The 24,693-nt window shown below is 38.2% G+C and overlaps 1 protein-coding gene and 1 long non-coding RNA gene across 3 annotated transcripts in view; one reads left to right on the top strand and one right to left on the bottom strand.

The window, feature by feature from the left end:
• Positions 1 to 1,709: 1,709 nt before the first annotated feature.
• DDX47 (DEAD-box helicase 47) lies at positions 1,710 to 19,188 on the bottom strand. The gene is made up of 12 exons (XM_001371199.5): positions 19,040 to 19,188; positions 17,503 to 17,596; positions 13,268 to 13,456; positions 13,010 to 13,081; positions 12,675 to 12,793; positions 8,592 to 8,663; positions 8,381 to 8,497; positions 7,634 to 7,780; positions 3,638 to 3,775; positions 2,972 to 3,042; positions 2,528 to 2,657; positions 1,710 to 2,302 (listed from the first exon to the last, which is right to left on the bottom strand). The coding sequence occupies exons 1-12, from the start codon at positions 19,127 to 19,129 to the stop codon at positions 2,162 to 2,164; spliced, it is 1,380 nt and encodes a 459-aa protein (XP_001371236.2). The 5' UTR covers positions 19,130 to 19,188; the 3' UTR covers positions 1,710 to 2,161.
• A 2-nt stretch (positions 19,189 to 19,190) lies between these two features.
• Positions 19,191 to 24,693, top strand: part of LOC103098261 (uncharacterized) — a 65,873-nt gene continuing 60,370 nt past the window's right edge. For both annotated transcript variants that reach the window (XR_001624866.2, XR_472684.3), the window contains exon 1: positions 19,191 to 19,762. This is a non-coding gene — a long non-coding RNA (uncharacterized LOC103098261). The remainder of the gene's footprint in view (positions 19,763 to 24,693) is intronic.

Below are 24,693 nucleotides of genomic sequence, written 5' to 3'. Positions count from 1 at the left end.
AGGGAGATTTCTGAATTCCTACTGATGATGCATATAGAGTTCTAGGGAAATTAGGCCTTGTTTGGACCCATCTGGGAACCCTCAGAGATTGGGGAGGGAATAAAATTTATACGGTGCCTAGTGTGTGCTAGACACTCTACTAAGTAATGCTGTTATCTCATTTGCTCTTCACAATATCCCTGTGTAGAGTAATTATTGAGGCAGCGTGGATCCTGGGGGTGTGACCTAAGAGTCATGTGGCATGTCAGAAGGCCAGGCCTGCGTTCTTCGTGAGTGGGCGGCCCGAGTGGCCACATGGCAGAGCCAGGGGGATGCAAGCGTGGAGGTGGAGCCGATGGGGTTTTTAAGCCGCGGGAAGCAGCCTGGGTCTCTTGATTTTCATACTGGTCTTTGGTCTTGAGGGGTTTGGGTTCTCTGAGCCATCCAAGCACCTACTTATCTGACCTGGCGATCTGAGAAGAGGTGGCATGGCCTGAGCCAGCTAAATGGAGAAATCAGATCTAGGAAGGCCTTGCTCTCTAACTTTTTCTCTCTACCTTTATCAACACCACTCTTTTTTACTAATAAATGCTCATAAATCTGGTCATATAGTCTCCAGACCAATTTTTATTTTTAACACCTGTGAGGTAGGTGCTGAGATTGCCTTTGTTTTACAGCTGAGAAACTAAATTCAAACAATGAGTAATTGATTGACCCAGAGTCACAGAATTTGCAAATGTTTGAGGCCAGATAGGAACTGACTTCCTGATTCCAAGTCCAGTGATCTGCCATTTCTGCAGAGATGATAACTGAACCCCTGAGAGCTGAGATCACTTTATCACCAAGACTTTTGAGAGAAAAGAGGGCTCAGGACAGAGCCTTAGAAGACCAAACAGTGATACAGCAAAGGAAAATGAGAAGTGGTGGTCAGAGGCAGAATAGTTGGGAGAAAAGAGGAAGGAATGAATCAATGGTGTTAAAAGCTACAAAAAGGTCAAGAATGAGGGCTGAAAGTCACTGGACTTAGAAGTGAAGAGATCACTAGTAATCTCAGAGTGTGTCCTCTTCAACTGAGTGGTGGAACTGAGATCCTGTTGGTGAAAGTTGATGCAAGAAAGGTGATTATTTGTAGGAGTTTGGCTGTAAGTAGGAAATGTGATATAGTGTAGTTTGATAGGATGACAGGGCCAAGTAAAGAATTTTATTTTAAAGGATTGGGAAGTATAATTATAGACAGCAAAGAGAGCAAATAAAGACTGAAGATGAAAGTGAGAGAATACAAGAGGGCCTTGGATATACTTCCCAAAACAGCCCTGCCTTTTCATGGAACAGGTGACTTTACATATTTGCCACTTGAAAGATGCCTTGCTTCCTGGTCTAGGAAACACTCATTCTTGGACTCATCTTCTGATGAGAGATACATGAATAGAGGATACATTCTCCAGAAGTTCTAACCTAAAACATTGCCCCTCTCTGGATGATCAATACTGAATTGACTGCCATCTACTAAATCCAGGCTGAACTCTTTCTCTCGCTCATGATTTTTAATCCATCTCCCTAATTCTTTGTTGATTTTCAATAAACTATGAATAACATTTCATTTTAGATTAGTTATAAACACACCTAAGGGATTTCCCATACACTTTGTAATTTCTTCAATAGAGTAACATTAAGAGATCCCTGCTTAACCCTGTAAAGCTCATCTCTGAAGTACTATACTTAAAAAGCTCTTTAAAAATATTCAGATTTATTCTTGCAATTTCACCATTAAAGCAGATTACAGTTATGATGTGCTTTCATCTTTTAAAAGGTGGGGAAACTTTCTCATTCTTTTCATTATAGACAGAGAAGCAAGTTCACAAAAGCTTAAAGAAAATGTCTGCCAATGATAAAAACTTGTATTTCCTCAGCTTAGCCTTTGTATCAAAATTCTAATAAAAAAGTTATTAATCGTCTATCAAAGTATATCCTACTATGTCTCAAGAGTAGGGGCATTAAATGGGAATCAGCCATTTTGAGAAAAAAAATATTTTGTAATAAACCATCAGCCGGTTCATAAAAATAAACCATCAGTCTTGGTTCAAACTCGAAAGGTTTCAGAATGAAGAGTACTGTTGTTAGTAGGATTTTGTTCCTTAAGTCCTCTTTAATCAAAAATGTCTTGTTCAAAAACAGGTCTTCATCAACGTGGCTTTTGACCTTTCCTTTTCTTCATTTTTCCTCCAGTGACCTTGTTCCTTACACCTGTAGCATTTTCTGTATCATCATTGTCATCTTTGTCTTCCCTGAAACGTTTCCTTTTCTCTCCTTGCTCCCTCATCTCCTACAAAAAAAAAAAAAGCAGAAAAGAGGTTGCATTTGCATTCTAATGTCCTCACAACCTTCCATGATTATTGTCATTTTTTAGAAACCTCCATTTTCTATTCCTCCAAGGAAAAAACTAAAGGTAACACTTCTAAGGATGAATCTTTTGTCTAGAATTTCTTCATTAAAGGATAATCCCCGGTTTGATACACATTGAATAAGGGAAAAAAATTAAGTTCTATACCATGCGGGCAAATCTCTGGGCTTCTGCCACACGCTCTGTCAGCAACATGACCTCTTCTTCCTGTGTTGGGAAGGCAGGAAGTTTCTTCCCAATGAGATGTTCTATACGCTGGTAGAGTTCCACATCATACCTGCAGAAAAAGGAAACTCGTATGACTCTAGAACATTTGAGACCCAAAGTCTAATATGTTCCTCATTTCCAAGTAAGCATTTCTTTTATAAGTACAGGCCAAATAAAAATATCATGCAATGCCCATGAGAGTACTTACCTTCTTTCCTTGCAATAACAAACATACTACCCACCTATAAAGATATATGTGCATGTAACATTCTCTGCTTTTCAATAAAGATTAAGAAATGATATGGATGCTTCAATTATTCCAAAGGAGAAGGAAAAGTACAAGTTCTCTGGCTCTATAAATTAAGGAAAAGTAAGATCGCTTACTGTGTGACAAAGGTGATAGACTTGCCAGAGCGTCCAGCGCGAGCTGTTCGACCCACTCGATGGATGTAATCCTAAAAAAATGAAGAATTTCCATCAGAAGCAAGAATTACACCAGAACTAAAGAAATATAGGGGACAGCATGAATGCAGGTCCTAAAAAAAAGCACTGCCAAAAATAGTCTAATTTCAAATCTATGAGATAAAGGGGAGTTAGGCAAACTGGCTTGGGATTGTATTTCTGGTCTCAGAATTTATTGGTCTTTTTTGTGTTCCTCAGAAAATCATTACAAGGTGGTAAGTACAGCCTCATTTTCCCTTCTTTTTTGCACAATGATAATCTACATAGTAAATTATGTCCAAGGCTATAAAAAACTGAAAATCCCAAATTCAATCAGTTGACTGAAGCCGGTATGTATGAAATCTTCACTCTTGAGCCCTTGAGGAAAGGACTCACTAATCATGACCTCAATCACCTGTTTTTTGTTTTTTGGTTTTTTTTTTAACACATAGTAAATATTTGATGAACATTTGTTGACTTGACTTGGTTTTTCTTGCTCTACAAATTTTTCTGTCTTATTTTTTGACACTCACTAGTAGATGGAATCAGAAAATATCTCCATTTAGAAACATGTTATTTGAGCTAAAACAACAATTCATCAGAATTTACCTTGGAATGGGTAGGAATGTCAAAGTTAACCACAACATCCACATGGGGAATGTCCAAACCTCGACTTGCAACATCAGTGGCAAGCAGAATGGATCTTGCTTTTGCCTTGAATTTATTAAGAGATCCCAGGCGTTTATTCTGAAAGAATGAAAAGAAAGAAATAAGATTATGTGTAGGATGAGAAGAGAAAGTATGATACTAGGATGTGTAAACAGAATACAAGAAGCAAGTAGAAATCAACTTGATATTCTTGATATAGGTTCTAATTCAAATACCATGATCAGTTTAAAACTAGGGTTAGAAAATGGCAAATGTTAAAGAAAACTGAAAGTATGGAATCTGAATAAAATGATATTATTTTCCTCTAAAAAAACCTCTTCCCAACTTTTCTATTTTTATTGAAAAACTCTTAACCACTAAAGGTTTCTAATAGCCAGTGCATTTTCTGTAACAACACCACCATTTTCCTAGTCATGCAAACTCAAAAATCCTATCAATCACAAAGTCACATAATCTGGAGTTGGAAGGGACCTCAATGGCCACTTAATCCAGCCCATACCTGAGAAACAATCCTCTCTAAAATGTAAACCAAAGGGAGTCCACCACCTCCCAAGGCACTTCATTCCACTTTGGGGAATTTCTAGTTTTTCCTGGAAAGGCAATTTTCATTAGAAGAAATCAAAGCTATCTCATTATATCAAAAAAAATATTGTAAGTCAGTACTGATTAGGGAAGTACAAATTAAAGCAATTCTGAGCTACTACTTCATACCTATCAGATTGGCTAATATGACTGAAAAGGAAAATGACAAATGTTGGAGGGGCTGTGTGAAAACTGGAACACTAATGCACTGTTACTATGAATAGATCCAATCATTCTGGAGAACAATACAAAACTATGCCCCAAAGATCTATAAAACTATGCACATACCCTTTGGCCCAGCAATACCACCACTAGATCTATATCCCAAAAAGATAAAAAACAAAAAGAAAAAGAACCTATATGTATAAAGATATTTATAGCAAATCTTTTTGAGGTAGCAAAGAATTGGAAATTGAGAGGATGCCCATCAAATGGAGAATGGCTGAACAAGTTGTGGTATTTGATTGTGATGGAGTACTATTGTGCTATATGAAATGAACAACAGAATACTTTCAGAAAAACCTGGAAAGAATTACATGAACTGAAGCAAAGTGAAGTGAGCAGAACCAAAACAATGTTTACAATAAAAGCAATATTGTACAATGATCAACTGTGAATGACTCAGCTATTCTCAGCAATTAAAATGAGCTAAGAAAATTCAAAAGGACTTATAAAAAATGCTATCTCCAGAAAAACAACTTTTGGTGTCCAAGTATTGACTGAAACATATTTTTTTAGCTTTCTTTTTTCTTTCTCTTTCTTTTGGTCTGCTTTCTTTCTTTTTAAAAAAAATTGAATTTAATTAATTAATTAATTTTGAATATTTTTACATGGTTACATGATTCATATTCCTTCCCTCCCTTTTTCCCTTTATTAAGATTAAAATTTAGGGGAGAGAGGCAGGTAGAAATTAGTTTCTCTCTGCAAGGAGTATTATTTTTTTATGAGGTTTATTAAAGATTAAGGATTAAAGAAAATACAGGATAAGAAAACACATGCCTAGGCCAGAGAGACCTAGACAAGATAATCTCACATCACAGGAGAGACGCCTCTGCTCCAAAACAGAAGTCCAAAAAGAGCCCAAGCCTATTCACAACCAGGTTTAAATACCTTCTCGATCTCGGCCCACGTGAGAATTCAGTGAGATTACAGGACATTCTGGGGATTGAAGTCCTGGATTCGTGTCTATTTTTTACACCTTCCCCCTCCCGTAGCTAACAAGCAATCCACTGGGTTTTATATGTATCATTGATCAAGACCTATTTCCATATTATTAATATTTGCAATAGAGTGATTATTTAGAGTCTACATCCCCAATTATATCCCCATAGAACTATGTGATCAAGCAAATGTTTTTCTTCTGTGTTTCTACTCCCACAGTTCTTCCTCTGAATGTGAATAGTGTTCTTTCTCATAAGTCCTTCAGAATTGTCCTGGGTTGTTGCATTGCTGCTAGTAGAGAAGTCCATTACATTCAGTTGTACCACAGTGTATCAGTCTCTGTGTACAATGTTCTCCTGGTTCTGCTCCTCTCACTCTGCATCACTTCCTGGAGGTTGTTCCAGTTCCCATGGAATTCCTCCACTTTATTATTTCTTTGAGCACAATAGTATTCCATCACTAACAGACACTATAGTTTGATCAGCCATTCCTCAGTCAAAGGGCAGCCCCTCATTTTCCAGTTTTTTTGCCACCACAAAGAACAGTCTGTTTTCTTTCACAGCACAACTAATATTGAAATGTTTCCATCACTGCACATGTATAACCTGTATCAAATTGCTTGCCTTATCAATGAGAGAGAAGAGAGAATTTGGAACTTAAAATTTTTTAAACAAATGTAAAAAAAATTGTTTTTATATGTAATTGAAAAAACTTTAAGTATTTTTAAATTAATTGGGGGGGGGGGGGTTGTCCTGACCTCAGTCCTAAAGTTGTGTCTTGATACCTTGCAATTTCCATTCATTACTCCTGATTCTTCCATATAGAGCTAAATATAACAAATCTAACACCTCTTCCATGATAATCCTTTGTCAACACAGCTTTCATGTCCCCTCTATGACTTCTCTAGGAAAAATCTACCAGATTCAAACCCAGGACCTCCCACCTCTAGACTTGGCTCTCCATCCACTGAGCCACCCAGCTGCCCCCCCAAAGGGGTTTAAAAGGATGCATACCCATTGATCCAACAGTATCACTACTATGTTTGTACCCCAAAGAGATAATAATGAAAAATGTTTGTACAAAAAAAAAATTGCCTTTCTAGTTTCATGTGGCATTGTTGTTGTTACTATTCAGGAATTTCAGTGGTGTTCAACTCTTAGTAACCCCATTTGGGGTTTTCTTGGCAAAGATCCTGGAGAGATTTGCATTTCCTTCACCAGCTCATTTTATAGATTTTAAAAAATGAGGCAAACAGGATTAAGTGACTATCCCGGGATCACTTGGATAGTAAGGCAAGATTTGAACTCATATTTTCCTCATTCCAGGCCAGGTGCTCTATCTGCTGCATCACCTAGCTGCAATATCTTTTCATATACTCTGCATTCAAGCCAAACTAGAGATCTCACCCTCCATTGTTCTACCACATTTCAAATCAATTTAGTAAGCATTTATTCATGCAGATATCATTCCATCTTCTTTCTTCCCTAACTAATCCTAGGTACTACCAATTAATTGGAAGATGGTCTTTCCCCCTCACCTATGGCATTCATCTCTAAATACATCCCAAGTGGAATATCCTACAGGACTCTTTTTTTCCTAATCCTGGAAATGAAAAATGACGTCTTCTGTCCTCAAACTTTCCTATTATGCTTTCAAATAGTGTTTTGAATTTCTACTTTGCCTTTTGCATACTCTATTTGACTATATTGTTTGTATATATGGTATATCTTTCCTCCTAAATGAGTTTAAGGGAGGGATTATGTCATTTTTTCATCTTTGTATCTGCAGTGCTCAACACAAAAGTGTTTATTAGTAAATGCCTGCTGAATTAAAGAAAGGAAAATTGAGGGCCCACTTAGTAATAGCACCCAGTGGCCAGCTGATCACTTTTCTTCTAATGAGGGACAAAATAAAGTCATAATCAGTCTACAAAGTATTCATTGCAGAGGAAGAAAGAAGATTCTTCCCAGAGTCCATTAATTTAGGTCTCTTCAATGCTATAAGAAAAGAAAACAAATATTCATTTCTCAGTGGCAATACTTAATAGTCTGCAAAAAATACAATAAGTCCTCATTATTAGATCCTCATCTCTAATGTACCTTAGAGATAACTTCTCATCCATTACTCCATATAATAAGGAGTACAGATAGAAAGTAAACACACAATCAAACTTAAGCCAATTAGAATTCTCACCTGACTCATCTGTCCATGGAGAGGGATAGCAGTGAATCCAAGATTTCGGAGTAGCAAGGCTGTTCTCTGAGTGTTATTACAAGTGCTACAGAATACCATGAAGGAATTTCCTGCTAATTCATTCAGAATATACACCAGGTAGCTATCCTAAAGAACACACAAATGAGACAAAGTGGTAAGGATTTGGCAACAAGTTTTTGATTAATATATATGAACAGCTAGACAAGATGACTTCTAAGGTCTCTTCCATCTATAAATCATATTCCTATGACTGAAATGAGTTAGAGTGAAAAACAAGATATCCTGTTTTCCTTTCAATTTCTTTAACGGCATCATGAACAACTTATTTCATATGTAGAGTCTAGCAGTAGAGGACATAGTTTGAGATTTCCTTTCCAGTAATCATATTTAAGTACCCCAAAAGGTCTTTTAAATCAAAATATATAATTATTCTTTTCTTCCTATATAATAAGTTTCATACAGGAATAGGAGTTTCAAGTCATACAATCAGCTTAGAAAAAGAAACTAACTTTACTAAGACTGGTATGCTGAATTTACAAGACGTGATGTTATCTATAACCCATGGTAAGTGGGGAGTAGTGTAATTATAATGTATTCCAACTACAAATTACTTTGCATTTTGAATTGTCTATACCTCATTATCTACCTACTAAGCATGGCTCATCAAAAATTAGCAATTTATCAGAAATAAAAAAACTAAGGGGACAGAGGGACAGCAATAGAGACCTTAAATTTGGAGGGAATAAAGAGGTAATATTGTTGTAGTTTCTCAACAGTCTGGTATTTGGAAGATACAGCACATTTCACAGGATTCTTCAGAGCTGCTCGCTGAAGTTTTTGCACCTGAATGAATAAAAGCAAGATTAATAACTTTGATTTCTACCTCAAGGCTACTTTACTAGTTAATTCATAGGTAAACATGAGAAATATAGCTCACCTTCTTGGTCATGGTAGCAGAGAAAAGAAATGTTTTACGATCTCGGGGAATTAGTTTCAGAATCTTGTCAACCTAGGATACAGTTAAAGAAGGATGTGAATTGAGCCCTTGGCCTGCCCCTTGGTTACTCTCCTTAGCACAGCAGGTCAAAACTGTTTTCTCACAAATGTTGGGAACAAGTGTTTGGGGAATTAAAGGAGATAAAGCATAGAAATGATACTTTATTTGAGTATGGACCATTAGAAAGAAGAAATTATAAGTAAATGGCTACTTGAGCTTATTTATGAGAAAAGACAAATGCACATATATAATGTGCATATAAAAACAATGCACATATATTCTCAACGATAATGAGAGAAAGAAGTTCCTAATAGGATTACCTAGGTTTAAAACCTGTCTCTGACATTTGCCAGCAGTCTGATCATGGTTAAGTCCCTTAACCTTTTTTTTTTTATTATTATGAAATTAAACACATACACACAAAGAGCATTTCCACAAATATAGCAGAACACACAAAAAAATTCTACTTTAAACTCTAAGTCTCCATCTCATATTACTGGCTTCCAATTGCTCAAGTTTCTACTGAGACTGGTGTTTTCATAAATGCTTGAAAGTCCTCTATTCCATTAAAGATCTGATTTTTTGCCTCTGTAGGATTACACTCAGCTTTGCAAGACAAGTTATTCTTGGCTATAAATCTATCTTATATTCCAAGTCTTCAACTGTCAAGTCTCATGTGATCTTCACTATTTGGGACTTGAATTCCTTGTTTCTTGAAGCTTGTAGTATTTTTTTCTATTACATGGGCGCTCTAAATTTTGGGCCTTGAGATTCCTGGGACTTTTTCATTTGGGGTTCCTCTAAGGAGATGTCTGGAAGAATCTTTCTATCTTCACTATACCCTGCATAGTGAATCTAACAGTAAATCTAAGTAGTTTTCATTTATGATATTGTGAAATATGTATCTAGGCTTTTTTATCATGGTTTTCAGGGAGTCCAAGGAGTATTAAATTGCCTCTTATCTGTAAATTATTTTTTATATCAAATGTCTCACATTTTCTTCTGTTTTGTTTATCTTTTGACGTTTTCTTCTTGTCTCATGGAATCCCTGACTTATATTTGGTCTATTTTAATTTTCCAGAATTCCATTTCTTAGGTAAGCTTCATCACATTCTCTTTATAAGTTCTTTATTCTCCATCCAATGATTTCCCTCAAGAGCTTCTGTTTCATTTTTACTTCTTTCTTTATTTAGGTTAATTTAATCCTAACCCTAATTCCAAATATTCTTATGGTCTTTGTGAAAAAAAAAAAATTTAAGCCTATTTATTGTTGTTACAGATCAACTTTTTGATACTGATTTCCATTGATTTACTTCTCTTGGTACATGATTAGACTAGGATTTTGTACCAGGTTCTGTGCCCTCTTGCACACTCTGGGTATTTCATCTCATCATAGGTTCTTGCACTCCCTTCTACATCTCCATGAATTAAGTCCTACCACCTTTTTTTTCAGAAAGCTCCAATATCAGGGCCCTCTCTGATGTTTCAGGGTAACTCTGAAGAACCACTACCATTACTGCTCACTGCTACTTCCCAAGGTTTCCAAGGGTCCTACTGTGAGGTCTTTCTGACCACTCAAGCATTCTCGGAGAACCTTCTGTTCTTGCTTCCTTTGGATACAGAGCATATTAGGTTTCACATGTCCCATCTTTGGCCACCTTAATGTTCATCTTACTAGATAAAATAGCTACCATTACTATTGCCCATGGGCTTCTAAGTGATCATGCTGTTCTTGGGAGAAATAATTCATTTACTATATAGTTTCTCAATGGATTTCTTGGATAATTATTGAGTCTGACGTGAACCTCCAGCTTTTGCTGGAGTAAGCAAATGGAAGCTCTCATTCAAGCAGTTATCTAGAGATGCAAGTCATTTAATACTATAAAGGGCATGGTTTCTGTCCAAGGCTGAAGGACTCTTGAGGGGGGCTTTTGAAATTGGTGACTTTGTGAAGAAGAAAGAAGATTTTAACTATTGTCCTCCGTCTCTGACTATCCCTCTGTCATAGTTGTGACTTCCCAAGCCCTCATAATCTTCATTTTTAGGTTAGGGACATCCTCATCCCTCTTACCTCAGTTTCCCATCCTATTTCCCAATAAACCCCCTGACTTGAAAAGGAAAAGAAAAGAGTATCTTTATAGTTCACTCAGGGGGGAGGGAAGAAACCAAAGGCTTCAAGAAGAAGTGGGAGGTGAGGGAGACAGGAAGGAGAGGGTATAGGAGGGAGGGAGAGAGGGTAGGAGAAGATTAGGAAAAATATTGATCCAGTAGTCATAAAGTAGGGATCAGTAGGCAAACCCCAGAGCATTCCCCTGTGGTAGCATTCCCCTGTAACAGTATCTCTGTAGCAAGTGTCCCCATACTTAGTAGCAGCTCTCTCTAGTCATAAGCCAGAGCATCCAATCACTGCAGGAACAAGTAATAGTGTCACACAGATCATCTTTTCTATTTCAACAAGAAATAGTTTACACAGATTTACATTTCTATTTCACTTTCTAACTTCCCAATGTCTCTCACATCTGATCCTTTCCCTCTGTTCACAGAACAGCCACCCTAGTTCAGGTCCTCATGGTCCTCATCATCCCTCTTCCAGAATATTAAGTGGCCCCCTGACTGATCTCTTGCCTCATCCCTCTCCACTCCAGTCTATCCTACATGCTGCTAAAAAAAGTGATTTTCCTTAAGCGTCAATCTGAACCTGTCACTCCCCTACTCAATAAATTCCAATGGCTTTCTATTGCTTTTAAGTAATATGGAAATGTAAACTCTTTCAGTTAGCTTTTAAAGCCTTTCATGTGGCCTCAACACATCTTTCCAATTTTTCTACACATCACTCCCTCCCCAACCCTACACGTTATACTCAAGTCAAACTATGTTTCCCACACCCAACACTCCTGAACTTTTCACTAGTCATCCCAATGTTTAGAATGCAGCCTTCTTCACCTCTACCTGAAAGAGTAACTTTCATGTCCTTCAAGATGAAACTCAAGTACCATCGTCTCCATCAGTCTTTCCTAACTCCTCCTACTGCTAGAGCCCTACCTCCAGTTCAATTTAACTTTGTATTTGTATATAATACAATTTAAATTTGTATTTGCCTTGCCTTTATTTGGAATTAATTCTATATATAATTAGGTATGAATATGTTGTCTCCCCTAACAGAATGCAAAGCTTGTAAGAATAGAGAATATTAAATAATTTGGTTTTGTCCCTCTGGTGCCCACAGTGTCTGGCATAGAGTAAGTGCTGAATAAATGCTTGTTGACTAATTGATTGCAAAGAAAGCACCAGAAGAAAAGAACTCAGAAAAAGCCTTGATCAGCACCAATTTGGTCACCTCAATAGCTGAAGAGACACAGTCCCCACACTTTTCACATTCTTCTCTGTCCCATCTGCCTTATATGGAGTGGCTCCAAAGTCTATTTACAATATCAAAGCTTAAACTACACTAAGACCTTGGGGCCACTCTGTATTTATTGCTTTTATATTTACTCTATGTGTACATTCCTATGTATTTGTTGCCACACACATTAGAATGTAAGCTCCCTGAAAGTAGGAATTATTTCATTTTTTGTATTTCTCCTACCTAGCACAGTGCCAGACACATAGTAAGTGCTAAATAAATGTTTATCAACCATCATCATGATCAATAGGGATATATAATGGTTTTCAAGCACTGTAAGATGTAATAATTAGGTAAAAGAAAAGATTCTCCAGACTGTCTCTAAGGTCTTACTTAAACTTACTTTAAAAAAATGTAAAAGAAAATGTCTCACTATATTTCTCAACATAAACACATACATATGTTAGCTCATGGCCAAAGTATTGTCATGAGACTAAATTCTGAGAGAAATGAGAAAGCTAAAATATTTCCAATGAGGAAAAGGTATAATAGATAGCAAAGAATCATCCTGGTGCACTACCCTGGACCCAAAAGGTACTTAATATATTTTTTTTTAATTCAGGCCTCTGTACTAAATGCCTAACTCTTGAAAAGGGGTGATAAACCACAAGTAAGCTCACCTCTGTCTCAAAGTCCATATTTAATATTCGGTCTGCTTCATCCATGACCAAATACTTAAGGGCTCGCAAGTTGAAGCCTTTTGTGTTTTCCAAGTGGTCAATCAGTCGGCCAGGAGTTGCTACCAAAAAAGGTTTCAGAAAAAAATGAGAAAATCCATGCAAATGAAAGGAGAATGAAAGAAATTAACTGTGCCACACAAAAGAATTCAAAGAGACAAAAACCATAATCTTGAAGTACCTCAAAGTCTCAATAAAATAATAGATTCTCCCCTCCACTGTCATTACCATCCCATTCCACCACTAATAGTGTCTTACAAATAGAAAGAGCAACTTACCTATTATCACATGTGGTTTTTTTGCCAATGCCAAAGACTGAGACATGCTATCAATTCCACCAACAATTACAGCTAAAAAAGAAAAGGATATGAAGTTGGTTCAAGTCCCATGTTCATTTAAAACTAAATCACAATTGATTCCCTAATACTTAAGGCTAGAACTAATACTAAATTAACATTTCTTCACACTATCCTTTTTCCTACCCTTCCAATCTGTCCTGTCACTCATACTACTAATGCTCTTCTTTGGTTACTCACCACATTCAACTCCAATGGAAGACCCCAAGGCTTCAAACTGCTCTGAGATCTGGAAGGCCAGTTCCCGAGTAGGGGTGAGAACTAGTGCAAAAAAACGTTGTGGGGTATCTAGCAAAGCATTCAAAATGGGCAGAGCAAAGGCCCCTGTTTTTCCAGAGCCTGTTTCTGCCAGACCAATGATATCACGTCCTACAAGAACAAAAAACAAGTTTAAACTTTGCTTTAGTAGATGAAAGAATTTTAGCTCTGCTTTAGAAAGTCTGTCAGATTACATGCTAAGGAATGATTTATCTCCATACAAATAAGGTATTATTCAGATTGTGGATTATCTGGGTCTCATTTCTCCTCTGTCCTAGAAGTAACTTTCACAAATGTTCCATGATTATGATATCACAATCTTACTTGGAACACAGAGGATTCAAACATGCACAACACTCCCAAGTACCACCCAAATCAGATTAAAAAATACTTAACAAAATAAAATTAAAATGCAACAAAACACAGATAATATTAAAATGGAGTCTTCTAGGTCAACATGCAGCCCACAGGGACGTACAACTTAAAGGCCCTAGTCTAGTACAACACTCCTATGAATGTGAGAATCCCCACTATAGCTTCGGCAGATGATCATCTAGCTTCCACTTTGACCAGGAACACACCACTCAATCCATTTTAGACAAATCTAATTGTTAGAAGTCATTTCCCATGAAATGCAAATCTGCTCTTCTGAAACTTCTATTCACTGGCTCTACTAATGCTCTACAGCAGAGGTCCAAAAGGCCAAATCTAACTGCCAAATGGCCCAATTAGTTAGCCTAATTTCAAGAAAAATAGGCAGTGACTCAACACAGTTGCTGACCCCTGCTCTAGAGCTATAAAAATTAAATCCAATTTCTCCTCTACCTGTCAGCCCTTAAAAATCTTCTTTAAATTATAATGTTCCAACTAACTTTCCTCTTTCCAAGGATGAATACCCCTAGTTCTTCAACTGTTCTGTATATCATGTGGTCTCCAGATCCTTCTCCAACTCATTTTACAGATTAGGAAACTGAAGCAGAGTTAAGTGATTTGCCCAGGGTCACACAGCTAGTATCTGAGGCCAGATTTGAACCCAGGAAGATGAGTCTTCCTTACACTAGGCTCAGCACTCTATCCACTGTACCACTTAACTGTTGTGTCAGTGCTTAATAAATGTTTACTAATTATTGACTATTACTGTTGAGGATACCAACAGTTAACATCTCATAATCTCAGTAACATCTCCTCTTTCTCCCTTACCCCTTGTAGATAATCAATTACAAATCCTGTAATTTCTTTATAACATTTCCTGCACATGTTCCCTTGTCCCCACTCATAACCACTATCCTAGTTGAGGACGTCATCACTTCTTGCCTGGGCTACTGCAATAGCCTTCTAATTATCCTCACTGACACAAGCCTCTCAGAAATTTTCCTAAGAGCAAAGGCCTAACTGTGTTGCCCTACCCCAACAAACTCAATAAACCTCAACAGCTCTCCTTTGCCTCTAAAATCAAAATCATACTCCTCTCTCTGGTATTTTGGCTATCCTTAGAGCTCTTTACAACTTGGTGTCTTCCCATCTTTAGAGACTTTTAACACATCATTCCCCTCCAAGCATTCTGAAGTCCAGCTACATTGGCCATTTGCTTTTCCTTTACACAGAACATTGCCCTTTCCATCTTGGCTGTCCTCCACATCAAGAATCCTCTGCCTCCTCATCCCTACCTTTTAGAATCCTCAGTCTCCTTTACAGCTCAACTCAAGGACCACCTCCTCTAGGAGGCCCTTAACAGTTGTTATCTCCTTTCCTTCTAAGGTTATCTTCAGTCTATGCTCTACAACATGTCCCAAAAGTTAAGCCATTATAGTTTAAAACTGCTTTAAGACATTCAGGACACCCTGAATTTATCACTGTACTGATCTGTAAATAAGGTTTCTCCCACTGGAAAGTAATCTGGTGTTTTGGGTATCTCAGTACTTAGCACAATATAAGCACCTAGCACACATTTAGCACTTAAAATCTTAATGATTATCTCATTCCATTCCTTTACACACGCTATTATGAAACAAACCTTTGAATTACTTGCCATTTCCCCAGTCATGTCTTCACATCTATGCCTTCCTTCTCACATCCTTTCCTCTGAATTCTACTCATCTTGTACTCATCTCATTTCCCTGGATGTTATTCTCATTTAGTCATTTCAGTTATGTCTGACTCTGTGATGCCATTTGGGGTTTTCTTAGCAAAGATCCTAAGGTGGTTTGCCATTTCCTTCTCCAGCTCATTTTACAGATGAGGAAACTGAGGCAAACAGAGTTAAGCCACACACCCAGGATTATACTAGTAATAAGTGTCTGAAGTATATTTGAACTCAGGTTTTCCTAACTCCAGACCCTTTACTCTATCTGCTGTGCCATTCCCCTTAATGCAATAAATAGCCTAACAGCCTCTCCTATCTTCATCCTCCAATTTGTCCATCAGGTCTCAGTCAGAATAGTTTTTCTCATGCACAGATCTCATTCTCTCACTCCCCTGGTATCTGCTGGTTTCAGCTCTCCCTGGTTTCAACTTTGGGGGAACAAGATATTCCTCCCAGGATGAGCTCATCATTTCTAATCTCATCACCATGCTACTAACTCAGTCCTTGACAAGACCCCCTCAGGTTCTCTCCCCAGTGAGCAGAGAGCCAAGTATCAAACTCCTCCCAAAGCCTTCTGCTCATTCCACTTTGCATCTGCCTCTTCCTATTTTCACCTCCATGGAACAAGATGCCCAGACATCGGGTATAAGCTGGTAGCCCCTTTCCTGCCTCTTTTTGGGTATTGTCTCTCCCATTAGTCTGTTAGCTCCTTGAGAATGGGGGCTGTCTTTTTCTTATATCCCCAACACTCAGCACAGTGCCTGATACATAGTAAGTGCTTAATAAGTGTTTAATGAATTGAGAATGTTATCCCTTTGAACAAAAATATTCAGAGACTCCCTACTGATTACTAAATAGAATTCAAATTCCTTTGCCTAGTACTCAAGGCCCTCCACAATGTAATGCTACCCTACCTTTCCAATCTTTTCTCATTCCCTGTGGCACAGAAATTATAGCAAAACCAGGTGACTTTCCATATCAAACAGGAAGTGTAACCTCTCACCTCCTTGCTTTTGTTCATGCTGTTCTCTATGCCAGGAATATCATTCTTCCTTCACTATGACCAGGAATTCCCACCAATGAAATGCTACCTTTTCTATGAAACGTTCCTTGATCTTCCTTTTACCTCACATAGTATCTTAGGGGAAGCATGCTTTTTTCCCCCTTTCAACACAGCCAAAAAAGAAAAACACATATATTTGGTTATCACAACTTCTTATATTGTAATCACATTACATTTTACATGAAATATGGGTGTCACATAATAATAGGTAACTAAATGACAATTTCCAGAGGTCAGAAAAGCATAGTAGGGGCCAAGAGGTCTCCCTGTTGTTCCTACCATAGTACCACCTATCAGCATTAGGGGGCCAGGCAGAGAAGGCAAGGGGAAGTCACAGGTCTGGTTGGGATTCTTTCAACCCTTCCTCTCCCAAGGGTTACTTTTATGAAAGAAAAAAAAAATGCTTTCTCTTCAGTTTCCTACTTTGTTCAGTTCTTGCCTTTACTACCATCACTCTCTACCTTTCAATTTACTTATGTACCAATGTCAACTATCACACCAATCCAATAGAATTAGGATTGTCATTTCTAATCGCTAACACAGAAGAGATGCTTAATTTGTTGAATTTGTGTATCTTGGTTTACTATTCTATGTATTAAATACAAAGTATATCTTCAATACACATTATCTGCTTTTTTGAACCTAAAGGACTCCCTCTCTTGTCTTTTCTTGCTCTCATATTTAACTGGAATGGACCTAGAACATGGAGTTTATAACCCTTTTTATGACATGGCCCTTCTGGAAGTTTGATAAAGCTTAAGGATCCCTGCTAGGGATAATGTTTTTAAATGAATAAAATATATATATATATATATATATATATATATATATATATAAGATTGTTAAGGAAATCAATTATCTTGAAATATAGTTACCTAAATATTTTAAAATAACAGGTTCATAGTCCTTCTTTTAAGAATTCCTGATATTAAGGGAAGAAACCATCTGGGCCAGGATCATTTCTTTCTGTGCTATTATCTGTCATCTGTATATTATTTCACTTTAACTCACCATCTAGTGCCATGGGAATAGCTTCAATCTGGATTTTGGTTGGTGTCTTCCATCCCAACTGGTCACAGGCATCACACAAAACATCTGTCACACCCTTTGAATTCAGAAAAAAGAAACCTTAGAACTATAGTCTCCAGGGTACAGCTGGGTGGCTCAGTGGACTGAGAACTTGGCCTAGAGACAGGAGGTTCTAGGTTCAAATCTGGCCTCAGAGACTTCCTAGCTGTGTGACCCAGGGCAAGTCACTTGACCCCTATTGCCAAAAAAAAAAAAAACTGCAGCCTCCAAAACTCTTTTCCTTTCTATAAGTTTAGTAGCAGTCACATAATCAATAAACATTAAATGCCTACTATGTGCTAAAAAAGGTAAAAAAACAGTACTTGCTCTCAAGGGGCTCACAGTCTGAAGGGAAAGACAACATGCAAAGAACTATAAAAACATATACACAAGGGTATATATGTATATGTCTAATACATATATACATGTGTATGTACATAGAGAATAAATCCCCAACTTATAGTATATGTGTGTGTATGATATATATACCCACATATATATTGTTCATTCGATGGTATCTAACTCTTTCTGACCCTGTGGTCCATAGCTCACCAATAGTGTCCATAAAGTTTTCTTGGCAAAGATACTTAAGTGTTTTGCCATTTCCTTCTCCAGTGGATTTAAGGCAAACAGATTAAGTGACTTTCCCAAAGCTCTATCCACTGACCGACCCAGCTGCCTCCTAAATACACACATACATATATACATACACATATGTGAATATATGAAAATATATATATATATACACACATATAAGAGAAAAACTGCAGGATTATCCTAGACTTATTCCTAAATGTATAGCCCATTTACATATATAGGATAAATTGTGGAATTTTCCTTTATGTATCCCTATCTGTAAACCCTATATACACATATCTAATATGCGGATACTGTAATCTCCAAAGGAAGGAGGACTAGGAAAGGATCCTTGCAGGAGGTGGAACCAACCCAGTTTCTGGACAAGGGGTCCCAGAACTCTACTTGAGCACGGGAAATGTGGTCCCAGCCAATCCATGGTCCCTAAGGCACCTTCGTCCTAAAGCAGGGGGAGATATGCACCCCATCACCAGTTTAGGCACAAGTCTGTCCTTTCCCTTCAGAAAGACAGGTGAGCGCCAAAAAGATCACTGCGTCAAGCTCAAAAAAGCCTCATCTCCCCGAGCCCCCAGACCCAAAGACAGAGGTAGGTTCGATCAAAGGTCCGGAGTCAGGAGATGAGATGAATAGTTTGTCTCCTTAGAGGCTAGCACACAGTAGGGCTTAACAAACCTTTATGGTCTGCCTGCCCACCCCAGTGCCTGACACGCTGTCCAGCTCAGTGCCCAGCACAAAGTAGGACTTAATAAACATTTATGGTATGACTACCCCATCCTTCCAGTCTGGATCTCTCTGGGAAGGCTCCGGGATTGATCCAGGGTCTGGCTATGTAAAAATAAACAAGGATAAATTAATAAATAAAAGCGACCCACTCCTCCCTTACTAAGTCTTTAAACGTCTTCGTCTCGGGAACTTCGGTCTCCTGCGGATCAGACGAACCAGCAGCGGTATCGTGCTCCATGGTCGCCGCCATGTTGAGCCTGCGCTCAGAAACTACGGCAGCTACACGGGATGCTGGGAAATGCAGTTCCTCTTCCTTCTTGGTTACTGTCTCTCCTCCCCCAACCCGGAGCCCTCGCGGAATCCTGGGAAATGTAGTTCCTTCTTCCTCCTGGGGGTCACTGTTCTCCCCTGAGCCGCCTGATTGGTTTGCTCTTCACATATGGGCAGCTCTCACCTCTAAAGCTTTTTTTTTTTTATTGAATTATAAGTCGGCCACAGAGTGATTATTTGAGGAAATGTCTGAAAGGGTAGAGAGACAATAGAGAGGGCTAGAGGCCTCTGTGCTAAGCCTAACCCAGTCTGGTTTTCTTGGACTTATAATAATAACCAGCATTTATATAGCACCCAGGTTTGAAAAGCGCTTCAAAATATCATCTCATTTAATCCTCTGCACCAATCCTGAAAACTGGTTGCTGTTGTGAGTTTTATTTACAGATGGAGAAAATGAGACAAACTTTACTCAAGTCGTCCCTATTCCCAGATGGGGCTTTTACTCCGCTGCGCCACGTAGTGGTCGACCTTCACTAACAGAGTTACCATAGTAACCAGAAACCCGGCCCTCCAGTCTCTCTCCAATCAGGCTGTTGAACCTGAGGTGAGAATGGTAAGATCCAGCGTCTTGCTCTATCCTAACTCTATCTGGATTCCCTACCTCTCTAAGCGTGGATTCCCAGGGCAGAAAAAGAGGACAATGTGCTAGTGACCATAATGATAATTAAATAGAAGGAGGAGGAGGAGGAGGAGGAAGACTAATCTCTATTGATTAGAAAATGAAAGTTCAAACAATTAAGTACCACTTCACTTCTATCAGATTACCTAATAAAACAGAAAAGGAAAATAATAAACGCTTAAAGGGATATGGAAAAATAGGTACACTAAAGAACTGTTGGTGATGTTGTAAAAGCGGTCTAACCATTCTGATGAACGATGGGGAACTATACCCAAAGAGCTAAAAACTGTCCCTTTGACCCAGAAATACCTCAGCTAGGGGCTGAATAACAAAGGAAAAAAGGAAAAGGGTCTATATGCAAAAAGAAAAAATTATAGCAGATCTTTTGTGGTGGCAAAGAATTGTAAATGGAGGGGATACCCATCAATTGGGATTGGCGGAATAAATTGTGGTATATGGTTGTGATGGAATACCATTGAACTATAAGAAATGATGAGCAAGATGCTTTAAAAAAAAACCTGTGAAGACTAATATGAACTGATGCAAAGAGAAGTAAGCAGAACTTGGAGATCACTATGTACAGTAACAGCAATGTAATGTTCAACTATGAAAGACTATTATTTTCCTTTTCTGTCCTATTAACCAATCGGATAGGTGTGAGAAGGTACCTAAGGGTTGTTTTAATTTGCATTTGCTTGCTACTCTGCTCATTACAATGATATAAGACAATTCAGAAGGACTCATGATGAAAATTACTAGTCACCTCCAGAGAGAGAATTGATGGATTCTGAAAGCAAATCGAATTGTAATTTTCTCACTTTATTTTTCTTGCCTTTTTTTTTGGTGGCATGGCTAAGGTGGAAATATATTTTGTATTTCATATGTATAATCGGTATCATATTGCTTGTGTTGTCAGTGATTGGGGGAGGGGCTGGAGGGAATGAGAGAATTTGAAACTCAATTTTTTTATGCTTAAAAATGAATAATAAATTAAAAATCAAAACAAAAACTGATAGAAAAATTGGAAAGCCATTTGACAGAAATTAGTTTTAGATCACTTTTCATGCCATTTACAATCTCCAGAGAGTGATAAACAAATAAGAAGGATAAGAAAGAATTTATCTTTCATAATCCTGCCAAAAAAAAGAGCTCTTGACCAAATCAGAGTTAGAGAGAATCACAGGAGATAAAATGATTTTGATAAATATAAATTTTTAAAGTTTTGCACAAAATAAAATATAATTAGATATAAGTGAAACCATTAATTGGAAATTTTACATTAAAATTCTCTAGTAGATAGGGAACAGATTCAACTGTATAAGAGTGTTAAGGATATATAAAACTATAAAAGCCCCCATTTAAATTACTTCACAAATTTAAAGGGGCTCTGTTTTTAAAAATCTTCTATAGCATCCCTGAATTGAAATAATAATGACAATAGCTAGCATTTATGTAGCACCTTCAGGTTTACAAAGGACTTTAAATATATTAATTCATCTATTCCCACAACAACCCTATGAAGAAACGAGCAAACAGAGGTTCTGTGTCTAACCTAGAGTCACACAGCTAGTAAGTGCCTAAGACAGGATTTAAACTTGGCTCTTTTTAAGCCTAAATCCAGCATTACCTTCTGTATTACCAAGCTGCCTCATGATGATTCAATAGCTAAGGCCAGTGATGAGTTAAGTTCTACTATGGTATAACAGTTCATGATCAAATCTAACCCTGAATCTATCCTTTTAAAAAATGTGTAGGAGTATATATATATATATATATATATATATATATATATATATATATATATATATATATGTGTGTATATGTAATATGGATGCAATCAGGGATTGAACAGGGAAGAGGAAAGCCATACTTCCTAATTCCAACTGACCACAAGTCAGCACTTTGGGGGATGTGCAAAGGTCCTTTGGTGATGGTGATGGCTAAGCCTACTGTATATGATTAAGCATTAAAGGTTTCTTTTACTTTACAATACAAAAGCATCCCCTTTGTCTAAAGGGGAAAGAAGATAGGTTTGGAGGATATAGAGACATCTAGATGATAAGACCTGGAGGACTTTAGGGTACTAATAGAGAAAACAGTAGGGCCTGATGGTCCTCCATCCCCATGTCACCAAAAGAAATGGAGTTGTTAACTCTGATCTCATCTAAGCAATATAAACAGTCTAGCAGTCCAGATGGATTCTGAGCAGCCTGTGGTAGAGGATAAAGAAGAAAGCAGGGAAGGAGAGGCACATTGAAGTCTTCTTCCCACTTCCCAGCTGCCCCATATGGCAGTCCCATCCAAAGGAGGAGGTGAGAGGAGAATGTGTGCATCTGTCTTTTAGTGTAATGCATCCAGCATTTGCCAAAAAACAATGCTGCTGACAATCACTAAAAGAAAAAAAGGAATCAGACAGGTTTATTCAATTCATTGTAAATTCACTACCTGATTTCCTTTAGGATAATAGGAATGGTAAGAGAAAATAGAAATATGGGCAGGATAAGAAAAGTGAATGAGAGGAAAGGAAATTCAGATGAAAATGATTAAAGGAATAAAAATAATCATGTGCTGTTTAACTTAAGGTATCCATAATATCCAGTGTATGGGTGCTCAGGGAGGAGTAATATCTTTGGTATGGAAGGCTTGTCGTGCCCTCCTAGGGCAGCTCTCCAGCCTCTGACCCCCACCTGACACCCAGCTCTCACTTGTGGCTCCCAGTAGCTGCTAGCATATGGCAGCAACCACACCCCAGGCAACGGCTTCGACAGACCAGCTAAACCTTGTGAGGGTAGCCATCGGGTCGTCGACCCCTGGTGAACCAGGGCTTTGCTCACCCAGCATGTGAAGACTGTTTTGGCGGAACAGATGGAAGAAACCAATAAGAAGGTTCAACGACTGAGATGGCGATGCAGCAAAGCACTGTGGAGCGCTTAGGGCGTGTTGGAGCACAAAAGACAACATGGCCATCCAATGCAGCTGAGGAAGTCTCCAGGTGTAACAACTTTTCGTGCCACTGGACCCAGGCTTCCAACGCCGAGAGAGTGGGACTGTCTCTGTGCATTGACTTTTCCACTTAAATCTTCATGCACAAGTGTCTTTGTGCACAAAAACACACAAAGACAATCGTCATCCTTGGTTACCAAGAGACTACTACTACTACTACTACTACTACTACTATCCATAATATTGTCAAAATATATTACAGTTTAAGGGAATCACACATAAGGTTTCTTGGAGAAAGACTGTTTCAGTGCAATGAAATTTCTAGTATTACACTAAAAGGAAACTGAATTGGAGAAATTCATTTGAACCATTCAACTATAATTATCAAACACACAAAAATTTTATTAAAACAACATATGTGGATTGAGAAACTTCCTTTTATAACTGGCACATTCACTATTGTTTTTTCTCAGTCATATAATTTTAGAATTGGAAGGTATTTCAAAGGTCATTTAGTCCAACCCACATCCCCAACAATTAGGCATTCAAGTCTCCTACTGTAGCATACCAGGCATGTTAGCATCTTGGAAGCATGGATTGATATATTGATATTGTATCCTATGTATTCATTTATCAGACTTATGGTGAGATCACTTAATGATCATTGTATGGAAAGTCCAAAGGACAAGCAAATTCCTGGGCTGGGCGTTGGCGGCCACAGTGTCCTAGCTGGAGCCTTGTGGGACCACATTCCTTTACAAAGCACATGTTGGATTAATCTCCTCCTCTTTGATTTCGTGATTGTCAAATCAACCAATATTAAAACCTATGTCATGTCACATATTCATTAATTGCCTCCCACTTCACATTCCTAAAATCTCCAATAAAAGTTGGGGAACACATGCAAGCCTCGCCCTTACATCTCTTGCCTTGCCTCTCTTGCCCTTGCTCTTGCTCTTGCCTCTTGCACCTTGTAAATCTTGAAATCTCTCAGACTTGTGAATGTTAAAAATTTCCCCATCAGGGGATTCTTAATTGGAACAAATTCCCTACTGAGAAACATTCCCCATTTTGATGTGAGAACTCGCCAGGATCAGAAATGGAAGGACCTCTACTCCACCCGTACTTAAGACTGCTTTAGGGGAAAAAAACTCCTTGCTAAACAATGAAAGTACTCGGACCCATGCTTATAATAAGGCAAGGAGTTCTTTGAGCCAGGTTTAGAATTGATACAATGGGATGCTAGGTACCTAAAAGGGTCAGGCAAGTTTTCTCTTGATGAGATTAGTTGACTCAGCTGTGTTTTCTCTTGTTCAGACCTACTGAGGAGATTTGGTCAACACAGCAGCATTTTTTCTGATTCAGACTTACTGAGGAGATTGGTCGACTTAGCAGGAATTTAGATGGGCAGTCCTTTGGAAAGCGTCTACAGTGATTGGTAGATGTAGGGACTTAGGGGAGGTGACATGAGAGAAAAACCCCTATATAAGAAAAAGCAGAATCTCTTGAGGAGATATCCTTTTGGAGGAATTCCTTTTGGAGGATCTCTGATGAGGATCACTTGGGAAGAATCTCTTGAGAGAGGCCCTGGAGAAGGGAAGCTCTTGGAGGACAATCTCTAAGGAGGTCTCCCTGGAAGGCTCTCTGGTGAAGTCAGCTGAGATGGAGCTGGCCTGGTGTCACTAGAATCCTTGTTTAGGCAGACCTTGTGGTGAGTGTTAAAAAACGGACTGACTGATTCTCTCTCTTAAGACTCAGGTCTAGGCCATATTGGCTTGAGGCCCTTCATAATTATTCCTTTCCTACTCTTTCTCTCTTTCTCTAATTCCTAATTATATTATTAATTAAAAAATCTCTATAAAACCCAGTTGACTTGGGTATTTGAATAATTGGGAATATTTCCCTGGCGACCACCTTATATT

This window comes from Monodelphis domestica, chromosome 5 (assembly GCF_027887165.1).
Source record: "Monodelphis domestica isolate mMonDom1 chromosome 5, mMonDom1.pri, whole genome shotgun sequence".
In the NCBI taxonomy this organism is placed as follows: Eukaryota; Metazoa; Chordata; class Mammalia; order Didelphimorphia; family Didelphidae; genus Monodelphis; species Monodelphis domestica.
Note: the sequence above shows the minus strand (reverse complement) of the source record. Positions and strands in the feature narration are given on the sequence as shown.

Coding starts and splice junctions, on each gene's coding strand:
- DDX47 (XM_001371199.5), bottom strand. CDS start 19,129: ATGGCGGCGACCATGGAGCACGATACCGCTGCTGGTTCGTCTGATCCG. Junction 17,597..19,039: donor CGAAGACGTTTAAAGACTTA/GTAAGGGAGGAG, acceptor CTGAATTCAAAG/GGTGTGACAGATGTTTTGTG. Junction 2,303..2,527: donor CCCAGAGATTTGCCCGCATG/GTATAGAACTTA, acceptor TTTTTTTTGTAG/GAGATGAGGGAGCAAGGAGA.